This window comes from Pseudophryne corroboree, unplaced genomic scaffold (assembly GCF_028390025.1).
Source record: "Pseudophryne corroboree isolate aPseCor3 unplaced genomic scaffold, aPseCor3.hap2 scaffold_691, whole genome shotgun sequence".
NCBI classification, from domain to species: Eukaryota; Metazoa; Chordata; class Amphibia; order Anura; family Myobatrachidae; genus Pseudophryne; species Pseudophryne corroboree.
In genome coordinates this window covers 132,571-154,347 of record NW_026970276.1, presented here as the reverse complement: position 1 = coordinate 154,347, position 21,777 = coordinate 132,571, and the positions used below count along the sequence as shown (strand labels likewise).

Sequence of the window (21,777 nt, the reverse complement as noted above, 5' to 3'; positions counted from 1 at the left end):
AGAGCCTGACTGGGTGAAAGGTTACATGATAGTGTGAATCATATCAGTAATAGGTTGGACTGAATCTCATACAGAAAATAATCTGTTTAGGATGTGATTTTAATAGTTCTGCCTTTCATCCACAGGGACCCCTCTGGGTCACATACAAATTTGCACAAGTAATACAAACTGATACTGACACGGACTCTGATTCCTGTGTTGACACAAGTGATTCCAGGGGAATAGGTCCTAAGTTAGCAAAAAAGCATTCAAAACATTTTTTAGCTATAAAGGAGGTGTTAGAAGTTACGAAGCCCCCTCTTTCACCACAAGGAGAGGGTTTACTTTAGTAAAGAAGTAATGTAATTTTCCCTCCACCTTCAAGAGTTGAACAGTCTCTTGGAGGGAGTCTGATTTAACCTGAAAAGAAATTTCAGGTTCCCAAAAGGAATTCAGGCAGCTTACCTTTTTCCAAAAGGTGGGAGTCACCCCGCATTTTAGACAGGACCCTGTCATAAAAGAGAAAAGGTGTTTCTCCTTGCGCCTGGAATGGCTTCACTTAAGGAGCCGACAGGCACGAGTGAGGTGATCTATTGATGTGGCCAATGGGACACTACTCAGGCCTACCATTGTCTGTGCATGGGTGAGTAGTGCTATTGAGAAGTGGTCTGAAAACTTGTCATTAAACATTGACACAATAGATGGAGACGAGATACTCCTAACGTTAGGTCATATCAAAGACGCTGCTGCGTACGTACTAGAAACCATGAAATATATTGGTCTCTTGGGATCAATGGCAGTATCGGCTCGGAGGGCGTTGTGGATTCGCCAGTGGAATGCTGATGCAGAATACAAAAGAAATATGGAGGCTCTCCCATATAAAGGTGAGGCCTTGTTGGGTGATGGGCTGGATGTGTTAGTCTCGCCGGCTACCGCAGGTAAGTCGACATTCTTGCCTTATGCTCCTAGACCGGCGAAAAAGACACATCACTCTCACATGCTGTCCTTTCGGCCCAACAAATACAAAATGGCCAAAGGTTCCCCCTTCTTTTGCAGGTAGAGGAAGGGGAAAAGGAAAGAAATCTGCAGTGTCTCCCGGATCGCAGGAGCAGAAGTCCACCCCTGCTTCTTCCAAATCTGCAGCATGACGCAGGGGCTCCTTGTGGGAGTCCGCTCAGGTGGGAGCATGTCTGAAACTTTTCAGTTAAATCTGGATTCAATCTGGCCTGGACCCATGGGTCTTACAAATGGGTACAAACTAGAGTTTTAAGACGTCCCCCCATGCCGATTTTTCAAATCGACCTTGCCAGCTTCTCTTCCAGAAAGAGAGGCAGTAACAACGGCAATTCAAAAATTATGTCAGGTTCAGGTCTTTGTCCTGGTACCCTTGTCACAGCAAGGAGAAGGTTTTTATTCAGATGGCGGAGATGATGGTCCTCCTTCGTCAAAAAGGAGTCAATATAATTCCTTATCTGGACGAACTCCTGATAAAAGCGAGATCCAGGGAACAGTTGGTGCAGAACATCGCACTCTTCCTGTCAATACTCCAACAACACAGTTGGATCATGAATTTTCCAAAGTCGCAGTTGAAACCAACGACAAAATTGTTCTTTTTAAGGATGCTTCTGGACACAGAAGTACAGAGAGTATTTATTCCAATGGAAAAGGCTTTGGAAATCCAGAAAATGGTCAGACAAATATTGAAACCAACAAGCGTGTCGATCCATCAATGCATTCGGTTGTTGGGGAAAATGGTAGTGGCCTACGAGGCCATACAGTTTGGCTGATTTCATGCCAGAGTATTCCAGTGGGACCTGTTGGGCAAGTGGTCCGGATCCCACCTACACATGCACCAGTATAATCCTGTCCCCCAAAGCCAGGATTTCGCTCCTGTGGTGGCTACACAGTACTCGCCTACTAGAGGGACGCAGGTTTGGGATTCACGACTGGGTCCTAATAACCACTGATGCAAGTCTCCGAGGCTGGGGAGCTGTCACACAGGGGGAAAGCTTCCAAGGAAGCCTGCCTTCACATAAACGTTCTGTAATTGAGAGCCATTTACAATGGCCTTCTACAAGTGGTACATCTTCAAGATCATCCCGTGCAGATCCAGTCAGACAATGTAACAGCAGTCGCGTACATAAACATGCAAGGCGGAACAAAAAGCAGAGCGGCAATGGAAGAGGTGACAAGGATTCTCCTCTGGGCAGAAAGACATGTAAGAGCTCTGTCAGCAATTTTCATTCCGGGAGTGGGCAACTGGGAAGCAGACTTCCTCAGCAGACACGATCTCCATCCAGGAGAGTGGGACCTCCACCAAGAAGTCTTCGCAGAGGTGACAAGTCTTTGGGGAGTTCCTCAAGTAGACATGATGGCATCTCGTCCAAACAAGAAATATTGTTCCAGGTCGAGAGACCCTCAAGAAATAGCAGTGGATGCACTGGTGACCCAGTGGGTGTTTCGGTCGGTATATGTTTTCCCTCCATTTCTACTGATTCCAAAAGTTCTCAAAATATTAAGAACAAGAGTTCGAGCAATCTTCATTGCCCCAGACTGGCCAAGGAGGTCTTGGTATCCAGATCTTCAGGAGTTGCTCATAGAAGATCCTCGGGCTCTTCCTCCTCGCGAGGACCTGCTGCAGCAGGGGCCGTGCGTGTATCAAGACTTACCGCCTCTATGATTGACGGCATGGCTGTTGAGCGCCGGATCCTAGCCCGAAAGGCTATTCCCAAGGAAGTCATCCCCACTCTTATTCAGACCAGGAAAGGAGTAACGTCTAAACATTACCACCGTATTTGGAGAAAATATGTGTCCTGGTGTGAATCCAAGAAAGCTCCTACGGAAGAGTTTGAGTTGGGACGTTTTCTCCATTTTCTGCAGGCTGGTGTGGATGCAGGCCTTAGATTGAGGTCAGTCAAGGTCCAGATTTCGGCCTTATCAGTTGTCTTTCAAAAACAATTGGCCTCCTTTCCAGAAGTTCAGACCTTCATGAAAGGGGTTCTGCCCATCCAGCCTCCATTTGTGCCTCCAGTGGCACCATGGGACCTGAATGTGGTGTTGCAGTTCCTTCACTCGGATTGGTTTGAACCTCTGCAGGAGATAGAGTTGAAGTTTCTCACTAGGAAAGTGGTGATGCTTTTGGCCTTGGCATCCGCACGGCGGGTGTCGGAGTTGGGGGCTTTGTCTCACAAAAGCCCTTACCTTATATTCCATGAAGGTAGGGCAGAGTTGAGAACTCGCCAACAATTTCTTCCAAAGGTGGTTTCATCTTTCCACATAAACCAACCTATTGTGTTGCCAGTGGCTACTGACATTTTCACTGAGTCAAAGTCTCTAGATGTGGTTAGAGCTTTGAAGATTTATGTCGCAAGAACAGCTCAGATATGGAAAACAGAGGCTCTGTTTGCCCCGTATGCTCCCAACAAGATTGGGTGTCCTGCTTCTAAGCAGACTATTGCGCGCTGGATCAGAGGTACGATTCATCACGCTCACTCCACGGCAGGATTGCTGATACTGAAGTCGGTGAAGGCCCATTCTACTAGGAAAGTGGGCTCATCCTGGGCTGCTCCCCGGGGCATCTCGACTTTACAACTTTGCTGAGCAGCTACTTGGTCAGGGTCAAACACATTTGCTAAATTTTATAAGTTTGACACTTGGCCGATGAGGACCTCAAGTTTGGTCAGTCGGTGCTGAAGAGTCATCCGCATTCTCCCGCCCGTACTGTAGCTTTGGTATAACCCCATTGTACTGAAGTGGACCCCAGCATCCTCTAGGACGTATGAGCAAATAGGATTTTAATACCTACCGGTAAATCCTTTTTTACTAGTCCGTAGAGGATGTTGGGCACCCGACCCAGTGCATACTTTACCTGCAGTTTGTTCTTTATAGTTACACAAGTTGTGTTTCATTTGTTTTTAGCATGTTGCTGTAAATGGTTCATGCCTGTTGGCGTGTGTCATGTTGAATGCCATGTTGTGCTACATGTTTGAGGTGTGAGCTGGTATAAATCTCACCATTAGTATAAAAGTGAATAATTTCCTCTAAATGTCTGTCTCCCTGGGCACAGTTCCTATAACTGAGGTCTGGAGGAAGGGCATAGAGGGAGAAGCCAGTTCACACCCTTGAAAAGTCTTAAAGTGCCCATGGCTCCTGCAGAACCATCTATACCCCATGGGTACTGAAGTGGATCCGAGCATCCTCTACGGACTAGGAGAAAAGGATTTACCGGTAGGTATTAAAATCCTATTTATTCTGATATTATTTCACCGTGACCAGTCTTCTAAATCAATGACTTTATCACGAATAGAGACCATGTCTTCCTGAAGGGTGTCATGTGCTGAAATCAGATCTTTGTGAGATGCAACAATTTCTTTCATCTTAGTCTGTACAAGTGCCAATCTCACTGATACTGGACCTCAAAGCTTGAATATTAGAGTTAAGTTCTGAGGTTATTTCAGCACTTAAATGCAGATAGCATAGAATGTATAGAGCATAGAGCAACAGGACCATCTAGAGCAGGGGTGGGCAATTATTTCAGCTGAGGGGCCACTTGACATTTCCTTTCAGTATCCGAGGGCCACATACAAAATAGCAGATCCCCCCACTTGCCAAAAATATAGGGACGTGCTTCATGCGGAAGGGGTGTGGGTAAAAAATAGTACAGATTCATATTAGGCTGCACAATAGTCTCCATTATTCAAATTGCGCCACACAGCGCCACTTACACACATTACACCAGGTAGAGCCCCTTTTACACAGTATGGAAGGTAGAGCCCCTTTTACACATTACAGCAGGTAGAGTCCCCTTTTACACATTACAGCAGGTAGAGCCCCTTTTACATATTACAGCAGGTAGAGCCCCCTTTTACACATTACAGCAGGTAGAGTCCCCTTTTACACATTACAGCAGGTAGAGCCCCCTTTTACACATTAACATTCTATTTAGGATAATTATTGTGCAGAAAACAAATTATCCAGTGTCTTATGGCCCCTGGGGAAAGGTGTGACACAGTGACAGAACACGGGGATGTGGGGTGACAGAACACGGTGGGGGTGACATGGTGACAGAACACGGGGGGTGACAGAACATGACACGGTGACAGAACACGGGGGTGACACGGTGACAGAACAGGGGGGGTGACACGATGACAGAACACTTTGGGGGTGACAGAACACGGGGGTGTGACACAGTGACAGAACACGGGGGGGTGACAGTGACAGAACACGGAGGTGACATGGTGACAGAACACGGGAGGGGTTGGCACAGCAAGAGCTAAAGATCTCTCCCCCAAACCTAAAAACAGACTGACGCCACTGCCTGCACACACAAATATACACACACTATCACACACACACACCCCTTTCTTTCTCTCACTCACTTTTCCCATTAACTTTACTGATCTGGCTGGCTGGCAGTGGCAGGAAGGATGGATCTATTCTGTACAAGTCTGGCTCTTGTCCCGTGTAGCCCCACCCCCTTAGGTCCCATGTAGCCCCGCCCCCTCCTCGACACGTAGCTCCGCCCCTTTTTAGCTGAACCCAGCCGTTGACACTGGCCGCCGGCAGCTTGGAGGTACTGCAGCTCAGAGCAATGACAAGCAGCTCAGCCGTTCGGGCCGCTTGTCATTGCTTGCTGGTGGGAGGCAGTGGGCCAGACAGGATTGGTTTGCGGGCCGCATCCAGCCCGCGGGCCATATTTTGCCCACCCCTAATCTAGAGTGTCTTAAAACGTCTTCAGCCATTACAGCTGGGTTGTGCGTCTGACAAGAAGAATCAGATGATGTAGCGGTCTCAGAAGGACCACCTGAATTTGAGGTACCAAGGAGATGGACAGGCGGGGCCGAATTGGTACCTTTTAACCTTTTTTTGAGGCATGGTAAGCCAGCTACAAAGAGACTGACCTCTCAGAGATAGGAAAATACAAACGATCTATACATAAAAGGAGCAGTAGTACGCTGTCAGGAGGTTACATCAAGATGAATCAGTTCAAAATGACATTCTTAGTCGGGGTGACAAGTAAACATGATGTAATGCAACTCAAATAACACAGTAGTGACCGATAAATTCCACTAGAGGTCAGCGTGATCACAGACGTGAAGCGCTCAGCACAGAGAGACACAAATGGCAAAATATATTCAGGTGATAAATCCACAAAATAATATACTGTGAGGTTGTAATCAGAGTGTAATGAGCTGTACTCAGACAATACTTGATACTGGGCTCTGCATGTAGACTGAGAGGAAGTAGATGATAGTGGTACCATATAAATAGAAGGTAGTTTCACCTCCAGACAAATGCTGCAATTTAGTGTAGTGACCCCGGTCCAGCCGTCAGGACACTTATTTATATTAAACCTTATTGAAGGCAGAAGGCAAACCATGCAATGGGCAAGGACCAGGATCCAAAATGGCAGCCATCTCACTTCCCAATATCACCGCCGGGCTCCGGTGACTGTGGGCAGCCCGTTCTGTCCCCAGCAGTAGCGGGAGCTGAGCACCCATGTTATCTGGAGAGCAAGTACTCCCGCCTGAGCCAAAAGTGCCTCCAAGTCAGGTGTCTGGAGCGTGCAGGAAAGACTGGGCGCACTTAGCCCCAGAATACAGCTCTTGGCTTCATAGGCGTCACTAGGCTGCGGCAGTGAACGTTGCCCGGAGTGAGTGGAGCGAGCAGCTTTAGGGCAGTAGGCGTGGTGGAATTAATAGATTGGGTCTTGGTCCCAGCGGTGGCTGAGAGTTATCAGGTATGGTAGTGTTATGCACACCAGTGCCTGCAGGAATGTACTGGTGTCTGAACTGTTATGCACACCAGTGCCTGCAGGAATGCACTGGTGTCTGAACTGTTATGCACACCAGTGCCTGCAGGAATGCACTGGTGTCTGAACGGAGAGGGATGCAAAACAAATGAACTCACAGACAGACTGGGGAATATAACATTACGTACACAGAAGGTGATAGGGTAACAAAATAAACACAAAGTGAACAGAGAAGCCCAAAGGCTAAGAAACTGGGTGTCTCCCTAGTATTAGGAATGCTCAGATGGAAAAAGCAAGATGTTGTGTTTTAATACGTAGAGAACCCGAAATACTGTTGCTAAGGGCAACAGCAAAACCCTAAAGGGTTACCAACGGGTGTGGCAGTAAACTCCTTGGTCAGAGATGAAATAATAGACACAAGGAGAGTCTCCATAATCCTAATCCTCACTTACAGTGCACAGGTTCAGTTTACTGCCACTAAACTGATACCTGAACACCTTGCACATTGAGAAAGGATTTAGGCAGGCAAGTCTGAGAATTCAGCCGCAAATTTGCTAAGTTCACAGAGTAGCAAAAGAACCCCAGCAAGTTAAACGACTGACTCCAGTCTTACTGCAGTCTTACTGCTAGGTCTGGATTGGCAGAGTGTAGTACCAAATCCCCAGGCCTATTTGCAGTAAGCAACAACAAATACAAAGCTACACAGTACTGGCTAACTTTCAGGAACTGACTAACCAACAAAAATTCAGCAGCATCTGCTTAACCTGAGAAGAGGGTTTATAAAGCAGGTGCTGTCCACGCACCACTCAGACCTCACAGACTGTGAGCACAAAAACCAGCACCGGATCCCCTGCCGTCCACAGAGCCTGTAACCACTGCACAGCAAAAGACCCGAACCGGAGTATCAGCTGCGCTCAGGTTACTCCGCTAGCACTTGTCTCCCGGTTGCCATGACGACGTGGCAGCACAGGGCAGGAGACCCTTACAGTACCCCCCCTCTGACGAGGGGTCAAAGAACCCCTACCACCGGGTTTATCGGGGAACTGCGAGAAGAAAGACCGTATCAGTCTGGGGTATGAAGATCACAACTGCGCACCCACGACCGCTCCTCCGGGCCATACCCCTTCCAGTGCACCAAAAATGACAGCCGACCCCGAACCATCTTGGAGTCAAGAATCCTTTCAACAACAAACTCCCTTTGGCCACGTATCAGAAGAAGGGAAGGTCTTCCACTGGAAGAAGGATTACTAATCGCCCGTTTTAAAAGGGAACAATGAAATGTTTTATTGATACCCAAAGAACGGGGCAGATCTAACTGAAATGCCACCGGATTGATAACCCTGGTGATCTTATAAGGGCCGATGAACCGGGGGCCTAACTTATGAGATGGCTGTCTCAACTTCAAATTCTTGGTAGACAACCAGACGAAGTCTCCTAATTTGAAGCTGCAGGGTCTTTTCCGCTTATCAAAAACCCTTTTGGTCACTAATGACACAGACACAAGGGCTTTCTTCACTTTCCTCCAAATACCTCTAAGGACAGAAGCCACAGAAGAACCACCAGGCGTGGAGTCAAGAGGGTCAAAAGAATTGGCCTTAGGATGATGCCCATACACACAAAGGAAGGGAGAGATCCCTGTAGCAGAGTGAGCCGCGTTGTTATAGGCAAACTTCGCCATGGACAGATGAGCAACCCAGTCAGTCTGACACTTGGAGACATAACACCTGAGGAACTGCTCCAAGGACTGGTTCACCCTTTCAGTCTGCCCATTAGACTGCGGATGGTAGCCTGACGACAAGCTGACAGAAATCTGGAGATCGAAACAAAATGCCCTCCAGAATTTGGCCACAAACTGGGATCCGCAGTCAGAGACCACATCAAATGGCAACCCGTGGAGACGCACAACATGCAGCATAAATAATTCAGACAGGCGTCTGGCCGTTGGCAGCCCAACCAGTGGAACAAAGTGCGCCATCTTCGAAAACCTGTCAACGACAACCCAGATGGCTGTCATCCCCGAGGATTTGGGCAAGTCCACCACAAAATCCATTGAAATGTGGGTCCATGGCTTAGATGGAATAGAGAGTGGATGTAATGGGCCAACAGGAACCCCTCTAGGAGTCTTATTTCGGGCACAGATGTCACATGCCCGAACCCACTGATCCACATCCTTAGCCACCGAGGGCCACCACACCGCCCTAGATAGCAACTCCCGAGTTCTGGCAATACCTGGGTGACCTGCCGACTTCTTGTCATGGAATTCCAGGAACACTCGCTGTCTTAACCTAGGAGGCACAAACAAAAGACCTACCGGAAGGTCTGGAGGAGCCTGCTCCTGTGCTCTAAGGACTAATGACAAGAGGTCCTGGGTAATGCCCACTTTAATACATGATGGGGACACAATGGGCAACGGCTCCTCGGTGGTCTCCTGGATTGGAGCAAAACTCAGCGAGAGCGCATCAGCCTTGATGTTTTTTGACCCAGGGCGATATGTTATCAAAAAATTAAAGCGAGCAAAAAACAAAGCCCATCGTGCCTGCCTGGCATTGAGACGCTTCACTGACTCTAAATATGCCAGATTCTTATGGTCGTGAGAATTGAGACCACAAACTTAGCCCCCTCAAGCCAGTGTCTCCACTCCTCGAGTGCATCCTTAATAGCCAACAATTCCCGGTTACCCACGTCATAATTCATCTCGGCAGGCGAAAATTTACGGGAAAAGTAAGCACAGGGATGAAGGCGATTATCAGACACTCCCATCTGAGAGAGCACTGCCCCAGTACCCATCTCAGAGGCATCCACCTCCACCACAAAAGGACGCTCTGGATCTGGGTGTCGCAGCACCTTGGCCGAGACAAATGCCCTTTTGAGACGGGCAAAAGCCGCTTTGGCCTCACAAGACCAGTGAGCAACATCCGCCCCTTTCTTAGTGAGTGCCACCAAGGGCGCCACTATAGACGAAAATCCAGCGATAAACGTCTATAAAAATTCGCAAAGCCCAGGAAACGCTGAAGCACCTTCAAACTAGTGGGCTGCACCCAATCCAGGACTGCCTGTACCTTGGAACCCTCCATTTGGAAACCTTCTGGGGAGATAATATATCCTAGAAATGCGATTTGCTGAACTTCAAATTCGCACTTCTCCAGCTTCGCCCCAAGCCGGTGGTCTCTGAGTTTCTGGAGGACTAAGCGTACATGCTTCCGATGTTCCTCCAGGGAATGGGAGAAGATTAGGATGTCATCTAAGTATACAACTAAGAATCTATCCAAATATTCCCTGAGCACATCGTTCATGAAATCCTGGAAGACTGCCGGGGCATTACAGAGCCCAAAAGGCATCACCAAATATTCATAATGCCCTGAATGGGTGTTAAAGGCAGTCTTCCATTCATCCCCCTCTCTTATTTGGATTAGATTGTACGCACCACGTAGGTCAATCTTAGAAAAAATGGTGGCAGTACGAAGCTGGTCAAACAAGACCGAAATGAGAGGCAGTGGGTATGAGTTTTTAATCGTGATACGGTTCAATTCCCTGAAGTCGATGCAGGGTCGCAACGAACCATCCTTTTTACCCACGAAGAAGCACCCCGACCCAACTGGAGACTGTGAAGGTCTGATAAATCCCTTAGCCAGGTTCTCCTGAATGTACTCTGCCATAGCCTGAGTCTCAGGACGTGACAGGGAGTACAACCTGCTCTTGGGAAGCTTAGCATTCGGCAACAAATCAATGGCACAGTCATAGGGGCGATGGGGAGGTAGTACCTCTGCAACTTTTTTGGAGAACACGTCCGCAAAATCTGCATAACACCCTGGCAATCCTGGCAAACTTAGCTGTGAGAGCCTGACTGGAAGGCTCAAGCAACTCCTGAAACAATCAGTACCCCAACTAAGAATCTCCCCAGAGACCCAGTCAAATTGAGGATTGTGGGCCCTTAACCAGGGTAACCCCAACACCAATGGGGCAAAAGTACAGACAGTCACATAAAAGGACAATTTTTCAGAGTGCGTGGCTCCAATAAACAAAGAAATCTGGCTAGTGCAAGAGGTAATTTTACCCTGGGATAATGGTTCCCCGTTTAACCCACAAATCTCAATTTCCGATGCCAAGGGTACTAAGGGAACAGAGTGTTTCAGGGCGAATTGGCGGTCCATAAAAACCCCGTCGGCCCCACTGTCCACAAAGGCCTCAGTCTTGACAGTTTGACCGAGCATCTTCAAGGTCACCGGAATGATAAAAGTCTTCTTGGGAAATTCTGACTTCTGGCCTGACAGGATATTTCCCATCACCCTCAGGCCCTGAAGTTTTCCGGCTTTTCTGGGCATGATACTACCACATGACCCTTATTCCCACAGTACAAACACAACCCCTGCTGTCTCCTCCGCGTCTTCTCACGCGAGGAGAGGCGGGTAGCCCCAATCTGCATAGGCTCCTCGGAAAAATCCTCAGAGTCCGAGGTTCCCTTGGGAAAGAAGGAAACCTCGGTCTCCCTTTCAAGCCTACGCTCTCTCAGCCGTCTATCCACCCGGATGGATAACTGCATGAGCTGATCCAAGCTATCAGGCAAGGGATATTGTACCAGTTGGTCTTTTATCTGGTTAGAAAGACCTCTTCGGTACTGGTGTCTCAGGGCTGGGTCATTCCACTGGGTGTCATGGGCCAACCTCCGAAACTCCGTACAGTAAACCTCAACTGGCCTTCGCCCTTGCTTAAGGATCGAAATCTGAGCCTCGGCTGAGGCCGTCTTGTGAGGGTCATCATACAACATGCCCAGTGCCGTAAAAAAAGCATCAACACTTTTAAGCGATGGACAGTCAGGCTGCAACCCATATGCCCAGACCTGTGGGTCTCCTTGTAGCAAGGAAATCACTATGCCCACCCGCTGAATCTCCGACCCAGAAGACTGAGGCCTAAGCTGGAAATATAGCTTGCAGCTCTCCTTGAAACAAAAGAACTGCGAGCGATCTCCAGAAAAACGATCCGGAAGATTTACTTTCGGCTCCTTAACCCCTGAAGGTGCTGCTGCTGCGGGAGCTCCGCCAGCGGCCTGGGAGGTGTGCATTTTAATGGACAAATCATTAAATTGTCGAGTCAGGACCTGCACCTGATCGACCACCTGTTGCAACGTATTTTGAGGGGTATGCTCCATATTCCCACAAAATTTCAACAGGAGTATTAGGCTGCTGAATATGTTATGCACACCAGTGCCTGCAGAAATGTACTGGTGTCTGAACTGTTATGCACACCAGTGCCTGCAGGAATGCACTGGTGTCTGAACTGTTATGCACACCAGTGCCTGCAGGAATGCACTGGTGTCTGAACGGAGAGGGATGCAAAACAAATGAACTCACAGACAGACTGGGGAATATGACATTACATACACAGAAGGCGATAAGGTAACAAAATAAACACAAAGTGAACAGAGAAGCCCAGAGGCTAAGAAACTGGGTGTCTCCCTAGTATTAGGAATGCTCAGATGGAAAAAGCAAGATGTTGTGTTTTAATACGTAGAGAACCCAAAATGCTGTTGCTAAGGGCAACAGCAAAACCCTAAAGGGTTACCAACGGGTGTGGCAGTAAACTCCTTGGTCAGAGATGGAATAATAGACACAAGGAGATTCTCCACAATCCTAATCCTCACTTGCAGTGCACAGGTTCAGCTTACTTCCACTAAACTGATACCTGAACACCTTGCACAGTGAGAAAGGATTTAGGCAGGCAAGTCTGAGAATACAGCCGCAAACTTGCTAAATTCACAGAGTAGCAAAAGAACCCCAGCAAGTTAAACGACTGACTCCAGTCTTACTGCTAGGTCTGGATTGGCAGAGTGTAGTACCAAATCCCCATGCCTATTTGCAGTAAGCAACAACAAATACAAAGCTACACAGTACTGGCTAACTTTCAGGAACTGACTAACCAACAAAGATTCAGCAGCATCTGCTTAACCTGAGAAGAGGGTTTATAAAGCAGGTGCTGTCCACGCCCCACTCAGACCTCACAGACTGTGAGCACAAAAACCAGCACCGGATCCCCTGCCGTGCACAGAGCCTGTAACCACTGCACAGCAAAAGACCCGAACCGGAGTATCAGCTGTGCTCCGGTTATTCCGCTAGCACTTGTCTCTCGGTTGCCATGACGACGTGGTAGCACAGGGCAGGAGACCCTAGGAGGTAGATAAGAAGCCACTTAGTGAGGAGATCTCCAGAAAGCATGTCTGGATGGACCACACCCCTCCTATTTATTATTTTATATACTAACAGGGGTGACAGGTGTGGTACATCCCTGCAAAGGCAGATCCAATCTCTTTCTCATCAGACTCTGCTGTGTTACCTGCACTCTCACTCAGATGTTCACTGCTGCCAGTAGCACACGTATGAGAAGCAGAAGTATGGCGGCAGCTGTATAGATTCTGATATGTAATTCTCTATATCATGCCTACCGTACACACATCATCCTTATTAATATTGAGAATATAGAAATAAGACACTGATGATGGGGATGTAAAAATAGGATTTTAATTACCTACCAGTAAATCCTTTTCTCGTAGCCTGTACAGGATGCTGGAGTCCAATTAGTACCATGAGGTATAGATGGGTCCTTTGGGAGCCAATGGCACTTTAAGAGTTTAATAGTATGGGCTGGCCCCTCCCTCTATGTCCCTCCTACCAGACTCAGTCTAGAAACTGTGCCCGAGGAGACGGACATACTTCGAGAGAAGGAAATACACAGATAGTGATGAGATTCCCACCAACTCACACATAACAAAAAGGAAATCCAAACTAACCAACTTGGAACAATTCAGCAACGGCTGAACCAACAATACTGAACCAAGTAACACTGCAGTAATATGAAGCACAGGGCGGGCGCCCAGCATCCTCTATGGACTACGCGAAAAGGATTTACCGGTAGGTAATTAAAATCCTATTTTCTCTTACGTCCTAGAGGATGCTGGGGTTCCATTTAGTCCCATGGGGATGTACCAAAGCTCCCAGTACAGGAGAGAGAGTGCTGTGGTTCCTGCAGAACTGACTGACCAAACTTGAGGTCCTCAGAGGCCAAAGTATAGGACTTGTAAAACTTCGCAAACGTGTTCAACCCTGACCAAGTAGCTTCTCGGCAAAGCTGAATAGCCGAGACACCCCAGGCAGCTGCCCAGGATGAACCCACTCTACGGGTAGTGTGGGCATAAACAGATTTTGGAATTGGCAATCCTGCCATGGAATAAGCATGCTGGATAGTAAGCCTGATCCAGTGTGATATTGTCTGCTTAGAAGCAGGACACCCAATCTTGTTGGGATGATAAAGTACAAATAGTGCATCCGACTTCCTGTGACGAGTAGTTCTCTTCACATAGATTTTCAAAGCCCGCACGACATCCAAGGACTTTGAGGTAATTGAGGTGTCAGTAGCCATTGGCACCACAATAGGTTGGTTGATATGAAAAGCCGACACAACCTTAGGGAGAAATTGCTGACGCATTCTGAGCTCCGCTCTATCCTCATGGAAAATCAAGTAGGGGCTCTTGTGCGACAATGCCCCCTATTCTGACACACATCTGGCAGAAGCCATGGTCAACAACGTGACCGCCTTCCAAGTAAGAAACTTTACGTCCACCTCCTGTAAAGGTTTGAACCAATCCAATTGCAGGAACTGCAGCACCACATTTAGATCCCAAGATACCATAGGAGGCACAAAGGGTGGTTGGATGTGCAGAACTCCTTTCAAGAAAGTCTGAACCTCAGGGATAGCAGCCAATTGTTTCTGAAAGAAAATAGGCCGAAATCTGGACCTTGATGGAGCCCAAGCGTAGGCCAACATCCACACCTGCTTGCAGAAAGAGGAGAAAATGTCCCAGTTGAAACTCCACCGTAGGAAACGTCTAGGATTCACACCAAGACACATACTTTTTCCAAATCCGATGGTAATGCTTAGACGTTACCCCCTTCCTAGCTTGGATCAGAGTAGGAATAACCTTATTCGGAATACCCTTCCGAACTAAGATCTGGCATTTAACCTCCATGCCGTCGAACGTAGCCGCTGTAAGTCTTAATAGGTGAACAGCCCCTGTAGTAGAAGGTCTTCGCGAAGAGGAAGAGGCCTCGGATCCTCCAGCGGTAAAGCCAGAAGATGTGCGTACCAAGCCCGCCTTGGCCAGTCCAGAGCAATGAGGATCACTGGAACTCTTGATCTTTTTATTAGTTTGAGAATCCTTGGGATCAGTGGAAGTGGAGGGAACACATACATTGACTGGAACACCCACGGAGTCACCAGGGTGTCCACCGCCACTGCCTGTGGGTCTCGTGTCCTGGAACAGTTCCTCCGAAGCTTCTTGTTGAGACGAGAGGCCATCATGTCTATCTGAGGTACACCCCATCGGCACGTTACCTCTGCGAATACCTCTGGGTGGAAGCCCCATTCTCCTGGATGGAGATCATGTCTGCTGAGGAAGTCCGCTTCCCAGTTGTCCACTCCCGGAATGAAGATCACCGCCAGCGCATTTCTTTCTGCCCAGAGGAGGATTCTTGTTACCTCTGACATTGCAGCCCTGCTCTTCGTTCCGCCCTGTCATTTTATGTAGGACACCGCCGTTAGATTGTCTGACTGAACCTTAATAGCTCGATCTTGCAGAAGATGAGCCGCTTGTAGAAGGCCATTGTATATGGCCCTTAGTTCCAGAATGTTTATTTTAAGGACTGATTCCCGGCTTGACCATTTTCCTTGGAAGTTTTCCCCCTGGGTGACTGCTCCCCAACCTTTGAGGCTTGCATCCGTGGTTTGAAGAATGCAATTCTGAATCCCGAACCTACGGCACTCCAGCAGGTGAGAAGTTTGCCGCAACCAGAGTAGTGAAATTCTGGCTTTTCGGCGACAGGCATATCCGCTGGTGCATGTGAAGATGCAATCCCGACCACTTGTCCAAGAGATCCAGCTGGGAGAACCGTGCATGGAATCTTCCATATAGTAGAGCCTCGTAGGAGGCTACCATCTTCCCCAGAAGGCGAATGCACCGACGAACCGATACCCGGGGAGGTTTCAAGACATCCCGGACCATTGATTGGATCAACAACGCTTTCTCCACTGGTAGAAACACCCTTTGCACTTCCCTATCGAGTATCGTCCCCAGGAAGGTCAGTCTCCTTGTCGGTTCCAAATGTGACTTTGGAAGATTCATGATCCACCCATGATCTCAGAGTAGTTGAGTTGAGAGCCCAATACTCTGCAACAGCTTCTCCTTGGAAGATGCCTTTATCAGCAGATCATTCAGATATGGAATTATGTTCACTCCCTGTTTGCATAGGAGGAGCGTCATCTCCGCCATAACCTTGGTGAACACCCTCAGAGCTGTGGAGAGGCCAAATGGCAACGTCTGGAACTGATAGTGACAGTCCTGTAGTGCAAACCGTAGATAGGCCTGGTGAGGCGGCCAGATCGGAATATGAAGGTACGCATCCTTGATATCTAGGGATACTAGGAATTCCCTCTCCTCCAAACCTGAGATCACCGCTCTCAGGGACTCCATCTTGAATTGGAAAACCCTCAAGTAGGAGTTCAACGACTTCAAGTTCAATATAGGCCTTACCGAACCATCTGGTTTCAGTACCACAAACAGGTTTGAGTAATAACCCTTGGTTTTTGGGTGAAGTGGAACTGAAACAATGACATTTGTTCGTACCAATTTTTGAATGGCTTCCTGTAGAATAGCACTTTATGTCAGCGTCGCTGGTAAGCCTGATTTGAAGAATCTGTGAGGTGGGAATTCCTGAAACTCCAGTCTGTACCCCTGGGTAACAATATCCATCACCCAGGGGTCTAGGCATGATGACGCCCAGACGTGACTGAAATCTTTTAGTCTTGCTCCCACCTGCCTGATCTCCAGGCTGAGAGGTCCACCATCATGCTGAATATTTGGAGGAAGCAGAACCTGGTTTCTGTTCCTGGGAACCTGTTGGTGCAGGTTTTTTAGATCTTCCCCGACCTTCTCTAAAGAAGGTGGGAGGGGGTTTGGATTTTTTACATTTTGTGGCTCGAAAGGACTGCAGTGTAGGTGTAGGATAAGATTTCCTAACTGAGGCTGCTGCGGAGGGAAGAAATGTCGACTTACCCGCAGTCGCCGTGGAAATCCATGCATCCAATGCGTTCCCAAATACTGCCTGACCTGGTTCTCCACACTTTTGTTGGATTCTGCATCCACAGTCCATTGGCGTAGCCAGAGACCTCTGCATGCCGAGAGAGCCATGGAAGTGGCAGGCCAATGTCCTTCATGGCCTCCACCATGAAACCTGCAGTATCCTGTATGTGACAAAAACAAGTCAATGTCACTCCTATCCATAGTATCTAAGTCCTCTAGTAAGGTGCCTGACCACTTTACTATGGCTTTAGAAATCCACGCACAAGCAATAGTGGGCCTTAAAACCACGCCTGTAGCAATGTATAGTGATTTGAGTGTAGTCTCAATCTTGCGATCAGCCGGCTCCTTTAACGCCGTTGAACCAGGGACAGGTAAAACCACCTTTTTAGACAGCCTAGATACAGAAGCGTCTACTATAGGTGGGTTTTCTCACTTCTTCCTATTCTCTTCAGGGAAAGGGAAAGCAATGAGAATTCTTAGAGGGATCTGGAATTTTTTCTCTGGGTTTTTCCAGGATTTTTCAAACAAGGAGCTTAACTCCTTAGAAGCAGGAAAGGTAAGCGAGGACTTCTTATTTACTGTAAAATAAGATTCCTCTACTTGTTCCGGAACCTTCTCAGAAATATGCAATGGCTTCAATCTTTAGCTGCAACCCTTTAGAAAGGGATGCATCCCCCCCCCTGCATATCCCCATCACCGTCCCCTGTATCAGAGTCGGTATCAGTGTCAGCTTGCATTATCTGGGCAAGTGTACGTTTTTTGGGGTATGTACGGGGGGTTTTAGATAAAGTAGTGGGAGCTGAATACTTCAAACCCACTACAGATTGTCTCAAAAACTGTGTCTCTTTCTCAGTATGTGACATCCTTGTTGAAATCTGGGATATCATTCCCCTTAAAGAATCCACCCATGGGGGTTCGGATTCAGAAGGCTGAGACAGCACATTGCAGTCCTGAGTACATGGAATAGACTCCTCAGGAGAAGATACACACTCTGCAGCACAGGAGACAGAGTCCTTAGACATGGTAATGTGGATATACACACTTACACACACACACACACACACACACACACACACACAGGAAAATGTCAGACACAGTTTCCCCCAGAGTACCTTCAGAGAGTCACAGAGTATAAGGAGCAGCCACACAGCGCCCCTGTAGGCAGTTATTATGATAAAAGCCCGGCGCTGACTAACTAACCTTAATAGGGTACTCAGTACTATAATCACCCTCCCCCCCCTTCCCTGTCTATAACACCCTGGTACCGCAGAGGTATGCTGGATTTATGTGGAGGGCAGCGTTCTGCTCCTATGATCTGCAGGGAGAAAATGGCGCTGGTGAGTGCTGGATCTGCTCTGAGGGGAAGCCCCGCCCCTTGTAATGGCGCGCAGCTTCCCGCACTAATTGTTTATACTGGCCTGAGGATTTTAGCGCTAACAGGGGGATTAGCCCCTGTTATCTGCGTGACCAGTGTAGGGTTTATCTGCACTGGCTCAGGACGCCCCTCAAAGCGCCTACACTGTGTGTTGCTGACCCTTCCTGGAGCGTAGCCTGTCAGCTGCGCTCCCACCCTTGTGCCGCCATACCCTGTCGCTAACCGAGACGCTGGCGCTGTACTCACCACTTTTCTTTCTTCTGGCTTTGTTAGGGAGTGGCGGCCGTGCTGCAGGAGTGAGTAGTCGCCTCGTGGGCTTGCGATCAGCAACCTCAGGAGCTCAGTATCCTGTCAGCGGAGTAGAGAACCATTAACTCTATAGGAAGTTGGTTCCTGTTCCCGAACCCCCCTAAGTCCCACGAAGCAGGGAGGCTGTTGCCAGTAGCCTTCCTGTAACCTAACTAACTCTAGAAAATAAAAAACTAAGAAAACTCCTAGGAGCTCCCCTAGCTGTGACCGGCTCCTCCGGGCACATTTTCTAAACTGAGTCTGGTAGGAGGGGCATAGAGGGAGAAGCCAGCCCACACTATTAAACTCTTAAAATGCCAGTGGCTCCCAAAGGACCCGTCTATACCCCATGGTACTAAATGGACCCCAGCATCCTCTAGGACGTAAGAGAAAGTAGATTATAAACTAGCAGATGATGATTACAGGGTATCATATGGTGTATTGCATGTAAAGTACCTTTTTCCACACCTACTCTGCTGTAGCAATATACCTTATATAAGGGTGAGTAACACATGTACAGGCTTACCAGCGTATGAGCGCACACATAAAGGAATACTACCTTACCAATGCTTCCAGGAGTAACGTTAGGAGACATTTCTCTGATCCATCAACTCATATGACTGATGTTATTATTCATCTAGAATCTCCAATTCATACGATATGTTCCCCATCCATTGTTTTACATTGGTGCTGACATAGGACTTGGCGAGTGACTACATCTCCATTTATACTTCATGGTTAGTTACCAGTACAAGAGAGAGATATATCTAAGTCTTATTATAATATTACATTTGTTATTGTGAGTGTTCTCAGGAGGGTGGACACAATGATCATCTGAGACACATTATTATAAAGCCTTCATTAAGTTATGTTTTATTGGCCCTCATTCCGAGTTGATCGCTCGCAAGGAGAATTTAGCAGAGTTGCACACGCTAAGCCGCCGCCTACTGGGAGTGTATCTTAGCACCTTAAAATTGCGAACGATGTATTCGCAATATTGCGATTACAAACTTCTTAGCAGTTTCTGAGTAGCTTCAGACTTACTCGGCATCTGCGATCAGTCCAGTGCTTGTCGTTCCTGGTTTGACGTCACAAACACACCCAGCGTTCGCCCAGACACTCCCCCGTTTCTCCAGCCACTCCTGCGTTTTTTCCGGAAACGGTAGCGTTTTTATCCACACGCCCCTAAAACACTGTGTTTCCGCCCAGTAACACCCATTTCCTGTCAATCACACTACGATCGCCGGAGCGATGAAAAAGCCGTGAGTAAAAATCCTAACTTCATAGCAAAATTACTTGGCGCAGTCGCAGTGCGAACATTGCGCATGCGTACTAAGCAGAAAAACGCTGCAATGCGAAGAAATTTACCGAGCGAACAACTCGGAATGAGGGCCATTATACACACATTTACAATTAAGTGTCCCAGAGAGTCGTCTTCTATTGTTTACAAGATTAATATTGTTACAGAAAATGTCACATTTCCATAATGTATTTTATTTCCAGCAGATGGACACACAAGCACGAATATCTCAGAAGGACATCTAATGTTATCCCCGGATTGTGACATAAGAGATAATGACAGTAGACAGGATTCTCCAGGAGCTAATCCCATCACCCCAATTATACATCCAGCTCTATCAGCTGATCCCTCTGATCCTGGGAAATGTTCTCCTGATCACTCTGATATTGGTGCATCTGTTACAGCTCTGAGAGTAAATACAGAGTTTCCATGTGCTATAGATGCCAAATGTTTTACACAGAACACAAAGCCTATTAACCCACACACAGGTAAGTTAAGTGAAAGGCCACTGATATGTTCTGAGTGTGGGAAATGTTTTACACAGAAATCACAACTTGTTACACATCAGAGAAGTCACACAAGTGAGAAGCCATTTCCATGTTCTGAGTGTGGGAAATGTTTTGCACACAAATCAGTTCTTGTTAGACATAATAGAAGTCACACAGGTGAGAAACCATTTCCATGTTCTGAGTGTGGAAAATATTTTGCACACAAATCACATCTTGTTATACATAACAGAAGTCACACAGGTGAGAAGCCATTTTCTTGCTCTGAGTGTGGGAAATGTTTTACACAGAAATCACAACTTGTTACACATCAGGGAAGTCACACAGGTGAGAAGGCATTTTCATGTTCTGAGTGTGGGAAATGTTTTACACAGAAATCACAACTTGTTACACATCAGAGAAGTCACACAAGTGAAAAGGCATTTCCATGTTCTGAGTGTGGGAAATGTTTTGCACACAAATCAGTTCTTGTCAGACATAACAGAAGTCACACAGGTGAGAAACCATTTCCATGTTCTGAGTGTGGAAAATATTTTGCAGACAAATCACATCTTGTTATACATCACAGAAGTCACACAGGTGAGAAGCCATTTTCTTGCTCTGAGTGTGGGAAATGTTTTACATGGAAATCACAACTTGTTACACATCAGAGAAGTCACACAGGTGAGAAGCCATTTCCATGTTCTGAGTGTGGGAAATGTTTTACACAGAAATCACAACTTGTTATACATCAGAGAAGTCACACAGGTGAGAAGGCATTTCCATGTTCTGAGTGTGGGAAATGTTTTGCACACAAATCAGTTCTTGTTAGACATAACAGAAGTCACACAGGTGAGAAGCCATTTCCATGTTCTGAGTGTGGAAAATATTTTGCACACAAATCACATCTTGTTATACATAACAGAAGTCACACAGGTGAGAAGCCATTTTCTTGCTCTGAGTGCGGGAAATGTTTTGCACTGAAATCAGATCTTGTTAGACATCACAGAAGTCACACAGGTGAGAAGCCATTTCCATGTTCTGAGTGCGGGAAATGTTTTACACAGAAATCACAACTTGTTACACATCAGAGAAGTCACACAGGTGAGAAGGAATTTCCATGTTCTGAGTGTGGGAAATGTTTTGCACACAAATCAGATCTTGTTATACATCAGAGAAGTCAAACAGGTGAGAAGCTGTTTTCTTGCTCTGAGTGTGGGAAATGTGTAAATAAATCACATCTTGTTATACATCACAGAAGTCACACAGGTGAGAAGCTGTTTTCTTGCTCTGTGTGCGGGAAATGTTTTACACAAAAATCACATCTTGTTAGACATCAGCGAACTCACACAGGTGAGAGGCCATTTCTATACTCTGAGAAATAAATCAGCTCTTGTTACACACAATAGACATCACTCAGGTGAGGAACCATTTTAATCTTCTGGAGTATACTTATCATTGCCATGCATTGTT

At 47.2% G+C, this 21,777-nt stretch overlaps 1 protein-coding gene across 1 annotated transcript in view; it reads left to right on the top strand.

Annotated features, from left to right (window-relative positions):
- LOC135037952 (zinc finger protein 585A-like) overlaps positions 1-21,479 on the top strand; it is a gene marked incomplete at its 3' end in the record, with an annotated part of 152,620 nt that extends 131,141 nt beyond the window's left edge. The window contains exon 4 of the mRNA XM_063954600.1: positions 20,324-21,479. Within this exon, the coding sequence (XP_063810670.1) occupies positions 20,324-21,479 (1,156 nt within the window). The remainder of the gene's footprint in view (positions 1-20,323) is intronic.
- Positions 21,480-21,777: the final 298 nt, after the last annotated feature.